The sequence below is a fragment of the Engraulis encrasicolus genome, chromosome 8, assembly GCF_034702125.1.
Source record: "Engraulis encrasicolus isolate BLACKSEA-1 chromosome 8, IST_EnEncr_1.0, whole genome shotgun sequence".
In the NCBI taxonomy this organism is placed as follows: domain Eukaryota; kingdom Metazoa; phylum Chordata; class Actinopteri; order Clupeiformes; family Engraulidae; genus Engraulis; species Engraulis encrasicolus.
The window spans coordinates 38,647,441-38,660,029 of record NC_085864.1 but is presented as its reverse complement, the minus strand read 5'-3'; the positions used below and the strand labels follow the sequence as shown (position 1 = coordinate 38,660,029).

General features: G+C 47.1%; 1 protein-coding gene across 1 annotated transcript; it reads left to right on the top strand.

The window, feature by feature from the left end:
• The first annotated feature begins 8,499 nt into the window (after positions 1-8,499).
• Positions 8,500-11,880, top strand: otol1b (otolin 1b). The gene is made up of 4 exons (XM_063204605.1): positions 8,500-8,890; positions 9,508-9,597; positions 9,928-9,999; positions 10,997-11,880. The coding sequence occupies exons 1-4, from the start codon at positions 8,500-8,502 to the stop codon at positions 11,878-11,880; spliced, it is 1,437 nt and encodes a 478-aa protein (XP_063060675.1).
• The last annotated feature ends 709 nt before the right edge of the window (positions 11,881-12,589 follow it).

Here is a 12,589-nt window from a genome sequence, read left to right as displayed (position 1 = left end):
CTAGGTCATAGTTTAAGTATATAAACTTTTTTACATATAAACTTTATTACAAGCTCGAGGCCCACAGGACAAATCAATTTGACTAGCTTGTCCATACACTATGACACAATAACTAACCATTCTGCCTGCACTGACACGTTCACTGACACAAAAACTTGGTTTTGAAAGACAAACCAAGGGTTTTGAGCAAGAGACTCGGTTTTGCGGGTCATCCACAGTCTTTTGCCATTTGTTAAATCTGTTGTGAGAATGAATTTTATGTTTTGCAAATTGCAAGAGAGATTTGAGAAATGTACAAAACCAATTGAGAAATACTGTAATAAGATTTTTATTCTGAGGAAATCCTCCATTTCCATTTAAAAGAGCATTCACGATTCAGTTCAGTAGTTCAGAATTGCCTCATGGGAAAATGCTTTAATGGGGCATGGACACACACGCACACCCGCACACACACACACGCACATGCACATACACACACACACGCACACACACACACACACACGCACACACACACGCACACACGCACACGCACACGCACACACACACACACACACACACACACACACACACACACACACACACACACACACACACACACACACACACACACACACACACACACATGCAAGCACGCACACACGCACACACACACAGTCAGCCTTAAATGTAGAATAATGCCTTTGGAAAAAAAAGAGGCCCAGACGAGCCACCAGTCTTCAAATGTTGTAGAGAGAATAAAGCGGTGAAAGAGTGAAAGAGTGGAGCGGGTGAAAAGCAGAGGTAGGCAGTGAAAGAGGTGGAGGTGGCACAGTGGAAAAGAGGGTCTCAGGGCTTTCACAGGCAGCCTATTCTTCCACAGGGTCACCGAGAACTCCATTAGGGGACTGGACCACCTGAGCACCCCCCACTGCACTCCACCTACACCTACTCCTACTCCTACAGGAAGGTAAAGAGCTGTCGAGAGAGAGAGAGAGAGAGAGAGAGAGAGAGAGAGAGAGAGAGAGAGAGAGAGAGAGAGAGAGAGAGAGAGAGAGACAGACAGACAGACAGACAGACAGACAGACAGACAGACAGACAGACAGACAGACAGACAGACAGACAGAAAGCTACACCTACAGAAAGGTAAAGAGCCAGAGATAGAGATAGTGAGAGAGAGAGAGAGAGAGAGAGAGAGAGAGAGAGAGAGAGAGAGAGAGAGAGAGAGAGAGAGAGAGAGAGAGAGAGAGAGAGAGAGAGCACCTACAGTACATGAAAGTGGATGCAGACAGACTCAGGTGACAAGTGGTGCCCCCACCCCCAAGACCGTGAGTGTATACAGTTCGTAGACGTATTTATATACAGAAGGTTGACATTAAGAAAGGAGCTGAATGGATGCATTGCATATGTACACCCATCCACCACACCCCAGAAAGGGAGATGACGACAGAAAAAGAAAGTCAGGGAAAGAGAGGGACTTTTCCTTTTTGTCTCTTAACATGCATCCATGCACACTTTCACACATAGACACAAATAGAAACAGAATTATCTTATATGTTTCTAATGCTTCTACAGCACTTGGTTAACACGCAAGCAGATAAACCTGCATCCGCGTTTTCATATACCACTTGCATAGAAGGTTTTCAGTCAGTCAAGACTGCAGATGGAAATTAGGCTATAATCTGCTGCAGGTCATCTTTTTACTATGTGATTAATTTGCACATGGTCCCAGATTAAAGACACCAAATAACTAGACTGCCTGTGCAGTCGCCTTCGACTGCTTAAGGTATATCCCCGAAACGCAACGCTTCCAGTCCCCCATCATTCCTACCACTCCCGTCCACCTTTTCATAAACGTATATGATACAAAATATTAAAGAAATATATTTAATATCTATACATAAATCAATGACGTGCATAGGCTTAAAACCAAATGACTATTGTGAAAATGAAGCAAAAAATGGGGCAAATGGTAACACTGTTTTAATGGTTCACTATTACAGTGAATATACCACATTAGGTACAGTGTAATAACCATTGTAACAATATTTAATACCATGTAATACCAGTGTAACACCATGTACCAATTTTGTACTACATCATGTATTTTTGTGTAAGTGGTATTACATTGTTACACTGGTATTACACTAGTATTACATGGTATTAAATATTGTACACTGGTTATTACACTGTACCTGGTATTGCATATTGTTACACTGGTATTACTCTAGTATTATATGGTATTAAATATTGTTACACTGTACCTAATATGGTAGATTCACTGAAATGGTGAACTGTTAAAATAAGGTAGTACCGGGCAAATCAATCCACCCAGTCAGAAGTTATGGGCCAAATAAAATTTCCGCCATTTTGAAACTGTTGACCTCCAAACTCAAATCAGTTCATGAACCTACCCTAGAGCATTAACACACCAAATCTGGGACAAATCCATCCGACTGGTCAGAAGTTATGACCCAAACAAAAATCCGGCCATCTTGAATTCAGCCATCTTGAAAGTGTTGGCCTCCAAACTCGAATAAGTTCATGAACCTACCCTAGAGCATTAACACACCAAATCTGGGAGAAATCCATCCACCCAGTCAGAAGTTATGGGCCAAACAAAAATTCGGCCATCTTGAATTCAGCCATTTTGAAAGTGTTGACCTCCAAACTCGAATCAGTTCATGAACCTGCCCTAGAGCATTCACCCAAAAAATCTGGGACAAATCCAAACATCCGTTCAAAAGTTATCGCGTTAACACGAAAGACCTTACGGTCCGCCGGACGCGGCGGACACGGCGGACGCGGCGGACGCGATGGAGCACGCAAAACAATTACATCCCCGAAGCTCCGCGTTTCGGGGATATAAATAAACTAAACTAAACTACTGTCATCTGGATCATCCTGGGTCCGGAATAAAGAACTGAATTGAATTGACAATGTACCATTTCCACACAACAAACACAGCAAAACACACAGAATGTTTCTCATTCGCATTTCCCCCTCACAGACACTTCATTGGGCTTATCCGTAATTTCATATCGCTCCATCAAAGAGCCTCTATATTCCCAGACTGCTCCCTCATCTCTCTGCCCCCCCCCCCCTCTCTGCCCCCTCCTAGTCCGCGCTCCGCTGCACGCCTTTGGCCGGGGCAGGGCAGCGTTACGGTGGGCTCAGGCCAGCAGGGCGAGATGCATGGCTTCCCATTCATTCACCCTATCTCTTACCTGAGAGGTCCTCCAAGGTCAGACTGGGGCTGGCCCTGTGTGTGTGCGTGCGCGTGTGTGCCTGTGTGTGTGTGCGTTTCTGAGAGAGAGATAGAGTGAGAGAGAGAGAGCGACAGAGAGACAGAGACAGAGACAGAAGGTATGAGTACCTGTCTATGTGCATGTGGTTGCAGGCTTGCATGAGAGGAGGAGGGGGGGGGGGGGGGGGTCAGGTGTCAGCCAGGTTAGTGGGAGGTGGGGGGCCTCTGAGGCAATTGGGCAGCGTGATGGAGGGGTGCATGATGGTGCATGGTGGCGCCTGGGATGCTGAATGGCCTGACTGTGACTTTTGAATCCTGGGGGGTATGACTGTGTCTGTCTGTGTGCGTGAGGGGTGAAGTGGGGTTGGAGGTTACAAAGGCAAGGCAATTAACCCCTGAAGTGCCCCTGTCTTTCTTCTTGCTCAGTCACACACACCATTGAACACCCCCTCCCCTCTGCCACACATCCATTATGATAAATATACCTAAATGTTATACTGTGGCCAGACCAAACCCATCCCTACTCCCACCTAGTGAATAAAGCAGTATGTTTGCACTTTTTGCCATCTACAACAAATTAGTCCTTATGAACCACCATTTCCCCCCTCATCTTAGTGAGGAACATTTGTGCCTCATATGTGCCCAAATTACAAGTGATCACACACACACACACACACACACACACACACACACACACACACACACACACACACACACACACACACACACACACACACACACACACACACACACACACACACACACACACACACACACACACACACACACAGTCGAAGACGCTCGTCACTCACACACATACACCCAGACACAGAGTGGCGAGCGTCTTCGACTGTGAGTGAGTGGAGTCTAGTCTAGGCCTGGGAAGCCTCCTTGCGGCCCCATCCCCTTGGGCTGATCAGGTGTTGAGCCACTGGGCATAGGTGGAGAAAAGCAAAAGCACCGGGAGAAAAAGGCACCGCACGGAGAGAGATAAGGGAGGTCTGGGGAGTCCACCACTCCACTCCATCCATGCTGCCTTTTGTAGATCTTGCCCCCAGTCAATGGCCACTCTGTTGTTCAAGCCCCTGCTTGGCATTTTATGTATCTGGTGCCACTCACTTTAGGCCAGACTGTTAAAAAAGGGCACTTAGTGTTAAACGGGGACAGACACCCTTCCCAACTCGTCCAGCACTTATGTTCGATATCAGTACCTTGTTCACATATGTACTTATGGTCGATCTGGATAACAGATGATAACATCAGCTACATGTACAGTACATGTAAAATAGCAGTCAGTCTAACTTTGCAAAGGATGTGGTATATTATGTGTTTTCTGGCTGAAACAAATTCAGCACATCCTCCAACACTCCTTCACTCTCTCACACACCGACAGATACCGTCTTTGTTTCTTCCCCCTGTGGCCAGTCTACAATAAAGCGCAGTCTGGAGTAGTGGGTCGACTGCTTTCCAGACACTGTTTACCTGCGCTCACGCACAAAGCCTAATCTATACCATGTAGGGATTTAATGGTGGTGCGTATCCCCAATCCACCTCCAAGCTTTTGTTTCAGAGGTCATAAATTCAGTTATTGTGATGCCAATAACTCTTTACATTACCAATTTGCTTAAACCTTTGATGTTGGATGCTGCGAATAATTCAGCATTAACCCGGGCGCCGGTAGAAAAAATTCACCCGTCAAGGTGACTGGTGGGATGACATATTTCACCTGCCAAAGGCCAAATTCACCCGTCATTGGCAGGTGGACGGGTGCTTATTTCCATCCCTGTTGCATGCCCACGGGAACCATTGTTCGAATCCGGCCGGGGTCAATTCCCAGTCCTGCCACATCTCTCTCCCAATTATTTCCTTTCTACTCTCATACTGTCCTGTAATAATAAAGGCCACATTTTTTTTTTAAAGTAGGCCTAGTCAGTCTTACTTTGCATAGAAAGTGGTATCTTACATGTTTTCTGGCTTAAACAACTTCAGCACATGCTCCTTCAGTCCTCCAACACGACTTCACTCTCTCACACACACCGACAGACACCTTCTTTGTTTCTTCCCCCCGTGGCCAGTCTAGTCTACTATAAAGCGCAGTCTGGAGTAGTGGGTCGACTGCTTTCCAGACACTGTTTACTTGCGCTCACACACAAAGCCTAATCTATACCATGTAGGGATTTAATGGTGGTGCGTATCCCCTATCCACCTCCAAGCTCTTTCACTTTCGTCTGTAGCTGTCCTAAAATGAGCCCCCCAGACAGATAAGCCGCTTCCCTTCCCTTTGACAACAGATCAGGTTCAGGCTGCGTCAAATTCGAGCGAGATTGTCAATGTTTTGAGGGGGGGGTGGGGGTGGTAGCAAAAGCTTTCTTGGAAGGCCTCCCAAGGAGATTGGACCGATCCTTTCGTTTCATGTCTGAGGCGATTACCGAAGAAGGGTTGGTGATTGCTCTTGTCAGCCGTGATCGGAATGACAAGGGGCTTCACGGACATAAGGTCAGTTTATGGTTGTACGGTAAATCTGAGTCTGCATAGCCCTGAAACTCCCTCCGCAGAGAGTCTGGGCCAACAGACAGCAACAAGGCAGGGGAAGCAGTGGATGTTTGGATGTTTTGTTTTGGCAGAAGCGCAATTAATCCAGCCAAGCTCAAATTCAGTACAAGTAGTATTGACTTTCTTTGATGGAAATGTGTTTTTTTGGGGCTAGTGCACTTCAGACTTCTTAAAAATCTTGAATGGCTGTCTAAGTGCACACTTTCTTTGCAAAGAGTTATTCTCCTGGCTTCAAAATGAATAGGCTGTATTCTATTTTGAGATATCCAATCATCTCTATTCCAAAATGATTACTGGTTCTCAAGATGATAGATATTACCCGAGTCAAAATGAGTTGTTTTTTACACTCTTCCATTCACAGACATGCTGAGCGATTAAACGGCAGCATCCATGATACTTTACATGATAAATGTCACAAGACAACCAGAGAACAGCATGGGCTCCAGTAGTCAGCACAGGAATCAGTACCACCTTGTAATGCACAAGCTTTTTATTACACTACATTGCACTATCCTGATGCATTTATCAAATCAATTTCAATTAACAGGTTTTAGTTAACAGATGTAAGTCTGATCTTCAGACATTGCAGTACCAAATTTGCCTCCACTCAGGCACCCAACAATGCTCACTGGTGTCCCACTCTTCATTACAAAGACGAAACATAATCCTTGACATGAGACAGTTAGTGGTGTCTGCATAGAGAAAGTTACAGACTCAGTACAGGGGAAGTGCTGGAAGTTTTGTAGAAGTATAATTAAAGATTTCGGAGGGGATAACGAAAGAAGAATGCTTCTTTTCTGGGATCTGTGGAACTCTTCCTGGAGGTCGTACCAGAGATTCTTTAAGTATATAGAGATATGCCAACATAATAGGTTTCTATGCGCACCTAAAGTGACCAGGTTCCGGTCTGCCTAAAGGGGCGTGTCACAATGCTCCTAGAATGAATAGAACAATCCTTAGGTCTGCCTAAAGGGGGATTTCCCCCCTCCCCCTTGCAATAATAGAACCCGGAAACAATGGGCCAATGGAACCTCTCTCTCTCTACTCTCTCTGGTCGTCCTGTTCCACACTGGTGGTGGGTGCATCCGTAGTGGCCTGCTCTCGGTACAGTAGGGCCCACAGTAGGGCCCACAGCAGGGCCCCTAGTGAGGCTGGCTCTCCTCCATCTGCTGGGCCGGGGTGGATGGATGGATGGATTGATGGATGGATGGATGGATGCTGGAGGAATTCTTCCCCTATCGGGTGGCCTGGTCCACATCGCCCTTTGGTCCACTTGCCAGACTCTCCTCTCTCCCTCCTTCTCTCATTCATCCACTCTCTCTCTCTCTCTCTCTCTCTCTCTCTCTCTCTCTCTCTCTCTCTCTCTCTCTCTCTCTGTCTCTCTCTCTCTCTCTCGACTTCCACCTTCCATCCCCCTCTCTTTCTACTCCTTCTTTCTTTTTTGCTACGTTTTGGATGAAGTGACTCATGAGGTTTCTGTATCCCGTGTCACAAAAGCAGTACACACAAGAGAGCCACAGTGAGCTGAGGAGAGAGGGGGGTGGCTACACCAGGTGGGGGGGTTCGGCATGCCCACCTTCCCACCTCCCCACCCCCCGTCTCCAACACACACCTCCACACACACACACACACACACACACACACACACACACACACACACACACACACACACACACACACACACACACACACACCTACACCCCCCGTCTCCTACACACATCCGCACACACACACACACACACCTACACACACCTAAACACACACACACACACACACACACACACACACACACACACACACACACACACACACACACACACACACACCCCGCCCGAGAAGATTAGTCGCTGGGTCCTCAGGTTTCACAGAACCCCCTTTACCCTTAGCCTCTGCCCGCACACACACGCACACACACACACATACACACACACCTTCCCCTGGCTCTTATTGGTAGAGCAGGTTGATTGCTGAAGCATTAAAACCATATCAAAGGGATCTGGAGCCCTTGTCCTCTCCAAAAGTCGTGTTGGTGGAATGATTTATTTTGAATAAGTGATTACACGATTGAGAGTTTCTTCAACGACGGTAAGAGTTTCGCTTTCTATTGTCGAGTATTTTGATGATGGTATTGAGTTTGATGTGCGCTGCAATGCACCTGCTTGCAGTGGTCTGGAGGAACGGGTGCATGTACCTATATGAATTTACATTTCTGTATAATGATAGGCTGCGTCATTTGTTCTTTGTAGTACTATTGCAAGGGTGGAAATGTTCAGTTCTGTTTTAGAAAAGTCTTTTCATGTCTTTGAATAAATAGCATTGCTTTCTTGTGCCCTCATTTTCTGCTTACATGTAGTTTATAAAGGATTTTAAAGTGTAAATGCATACAAACTGTGTTATGCTACATGCTTGTTGTTCAGAGACATATTTAGGATGATATAGGCCTATTTAGAATTCCAGAGCGGTGTTTATTCATTCTGTACATGCTGGATAGTAGTTGAACCGTTTTGGACAGGAATTTACACTGTGAGCTTATGTGCACTAAATGGTTGTACTGACCATTCAAATGTTTTCATGCATAGACGAGACTTTTGTCATTATATAGTTGGGTATTTGTGTCAATTGACCTATTTCAGCTAATATAACTGAAATGACTTCAATAGTACTATAAACTTTATTAAACCATTAACTCATTTTAATCCTTGTTCACGCACAGCATGGTAAAAATGCCCCCTCTGCAACTGGCCCCTGTGACAGTGATGGCGTTGATTCTCATGGTGGCTCTGACTTCAGCTAAAACTACGCCGCGACCCAAATACTCATACACCAAGAAGCCCGTACGAGAGCTTCCAAAGACAACCATGGGGTGGCACAACATCCCCACAAAAATCGTCCACCCAATAGAGCAACCTGCAGCAGTAGCACAGCACACCACCACAGAAACCACCACTGTCCCCAGCGAGGTGGCCGCGGACTATGCCCTTGGAGGAACAGCGGCCACTGGTGGTGGACTGGAGAATTACACATTGGATTATAATGAGTGCTACTTCAATTTTTGTGAATGCTGCCCTCCGGAGAAAGGACCTCGCGGGATGAAGGGGGACCGGGGACTGCCAGGCAAGGGAAATCCACTGTGGAATATCTTAACATTCAATGTCATTTTCGTATTGTTTTTTGCAATATCTTTCTCTCATCCAGACGTGACGTCTCAATACTGGGTTCAAAAAGTGATATCCCTGCCAGAAATTCCATCCAACCATCTCTGAATCCGCTGATTCTAATGAGTACTCAAGATTGGTTGGCCAGTTGCTCTGCGAGTGTTGGAGGGAGGTGTTACAAGTGTTGGAAGTAAATTGTGTCAGGGTTTTAGTTTCTGACGCATCAGGTTTTGACACATCTAGAGTAGAGTAGAACATCATTTATGGATTTAAGGTTGAAATTAAGGTGTCCAGTAGCATACATACATACATAAATACAGACACACTAGACATTACACACATCCTTACGATGTATAGCTCACTCTTACATACATACAGCCCTCTCTCTCTCTCTAACACACACACACACACACACACACACTCACACAAACACACAATTATAAAGTGTCCTCAGTGTCACATGTGCCTAATCTGAGTGTCGCATAGCAGCCCAAGACAAATGACCAAGTGATCTGTCATCACTATTTCTCATCTCTTCACCCCACTTTCTATGAATGGATGAATGGTGTATTACAGGTCCCCCAGGTGAAAAGGGTGAACAAGGCTTAAGAGGATTGGCTGGCCCCCCAGGTTTGGCTGGACCAATAGGAGTCAGAGGAGAAAGAGGTATGCCAATAGATGATTAAAGCAATACCTTTCAAGTTTTGGTTGATTCTAATGTGAGGCACCTTATGAGCTCTCACTGCCTAAATACCAACGAGGCACAAGCCAACTAAACTTACAAGACTGATATTCCGCTACATACATGGGCTATCCAGAAAATATTCATAAACCCTGTAATAGTTCAGGTCAATTATGCAGTGATAAATAATATGCATCTTATTGACTGACTTAAATGTTTCATAGCGTCCCATTAATTGAAGAGAGTAAACATTGCAAACTGTGTGTGAGCTGACTTGATCAGTTATGTCTTGCATTTGGTGCTCAACTGGGCAGGCGCCAAGGGTGACCCAGGAAGCAGTGGGGCAGCAGGAACTCCTGGAGTACACGGGAAACCAGGGGATAGAGGTAGGCCACCTCAGAGGAGACCTCAGAGGAGAACACAGCTTCATATGCTTCAAATGGCATAAAAGACAATGGACTCTGAAGATGATGATGTAAACATCGAAATGCTAGTTGGGTATATGCAACTTATAAATAGTTATTAAATGTGTGCAATGCTCAACCAACATCCAGCTTGTCACTTCAAAGACAAAATCCATAACATATCTCTACTCTACTCTAGTGCCTAGGCCAGGGAGTATTTCAAAAAGCCATTTATTTAGTAAATGATTTGATTTGGTGTGAAGCCACTTTTGCTCATCGGGTCACCAAAGGTCAAGAGGTCAAGAGGAGAGGGTATTGACCCCTTGCACTATTAAAATGTTGTCAATATTGGTGAGATAAACCTAAGACTGTAAAGCAATGTGAACCTAGCCAATTTAGAATGCTTGAACCGGATATGGAAAGGTGCAAGCAAAAATAGTTAAAATGAAGTCAAATTTTAAAAACAAATGTATCTCTATGCAAAACCACAGCGGGTTAGAGTCAGTGTTCGAATTACGGGGGTACCGGGGGGGTTTGACCCCCCCGATTGGGATTTGATACCCCCCAAATGGGACGAAATTAAACTTTTGGGGGGTACTGAAAAAATTGAGGTATTGTTAAAATCAGGTGTTAAAATGTCTTGTTACTTCGTATTTTTGAACGTGTACAATGAAAAAGTCCGACGCCCCCGAAGCCCGGTGGATAATTCGAACACTGGTTAGAGAAGGAATAATACCTAATTAATGAGATGAAAAAAGTTGCCAGACCAGTCAAATTCATTTGAATGTTTGTGCATGTTAATGTCACACAACTGGTAGTGCCTTTGCTTTCTGAACGATAGCATAGAAAATCATTGAAATCCTTAACGTTTTAATAGTTGCAACTAAGGAGCCAATAGGTCATAGGTCAAAGACATGGTAAAGCAAAAGAGCAGCAGAGCTTGAATTTGGTTAGTCAGTGACTCTTTGGTCTTTCACAGGTGACCTCGGCCCAAAAGGTGAAAAGGGGGAAGCCGGCGCCATGGGCCTCAGGGGAGACAGCGGCGAGCGGGGAACCCCCGGTGAGAACGGCACCAAAGGAGAACCCGGAGACACAGGCAAGGCCGGGCCGCCTGGCCTACCGGGAGAGAAAGGCATCAAGGGAGACAACAGCGACTGCGGGGCCATGATGGAGAGGCCCGCCAAGGGTGACAAGGGCGACCAGGGGGCCCAGGGCGTCAGAGGAGAGTCCGGCACCCCGGGCCTGAACGGCATGCACGGCGCTCCGGGCCTACCAGGCGAGCGTGGCGAGCTTGGCAAGCCCGGTCCGCCGGGGGATGTCGGGCCGCAGGGGCCGCCGGGGACGGTGGGGATGCGCGGACTCCGGGGGATGAAGGGGGACCGCGGCATGCAGGGGAAGCGTGGCGACCGCGGCCCGCGCGGCATGAAGGGCGCCAACGGCCAGGTGGAGGAGCGTCCGCGCTCGGGCTTCAGCGTGGGCCTCTTCCCCAGCAAGTCCTTCCCGCCGTCGGGCTTCCCCATCCGCTTCGACAAGGTCTTCTACAACGGCGAGAACCACTACGACCTGGCGCAGAGCAAGTTCAACTGCACCCACCCCGGCGTGTACGTGTTCGCCTACCACCTGACCGTGCGCAACCGGCCGCTGCGGGCCTCGCTGGTGGTGAACGGGGCGCGGCGCCTGCGCTCCAGGGACACGCTGTACGGCCAGGACATCGACCAGGCGTCCCAGATGATCCTGCTGCGGCTGGCGCAGGGCGACCAGGTGTGGGTGGAGACCATGAGGGACTGGAACGGGGCCTACTCCAGCAGCGAGGACGACAGCACCTTCACCGGCTTCCTGCTCTTCCCGGACACCCCCACCTGAGGACTATAGCGCCACCTAGCTGTCTACCTGCTGCTGCTACTGCTGCTGCTGAGGACTCCAATAGCACTGAACTGAACTGAATCCCCCCCTCACTGCTGTACCCCTTACCCAAGCCGTGCTGCAAGACATCTTGCGCACCATGAAAAATTGCAAACTTAGCAAGGCTACACACAGTAAAAAATACAGTGCTAATGCACTTCGAGAGTCAATTTAACATCTTCTAGAGTACTTGGTCTCAGAGTACTCTCTAATGCCTCTTTTCCACTGCCGTTTTTCTGCCTGTTTCTTGGTAGGCCTACAGCTCGACACAGCACGACTCGGTCACCACTTTTTGCTTTTCCATTGGGCACAACACAGCTCAATTGTAAAAGTGGTGGACAAGTCATGCTGTCTCGAGCTGTAGGCCAACCAGAAAACCGGCAGTGGAAAAGAGGTATATGTGAATTAACACTGCATTACCGGTATTTACTGTGTACTATTAGAGTAAAGCCTCATACTAATTCATTATCACCTCAAAGGGCCCCCTGTCTGGCCCTAGCCATCCTAACCTTCACCCACCCTGGCAGCACCCCATAACCCCATGCGCATTCCATCTTTATCATCCTCAGAGTTTTTCCAGCCCACACACACACACACATACACACACACACACACACACGCACGCACACATGCAAACACACACACACACACTGAAGGCCACAAGTAGGCT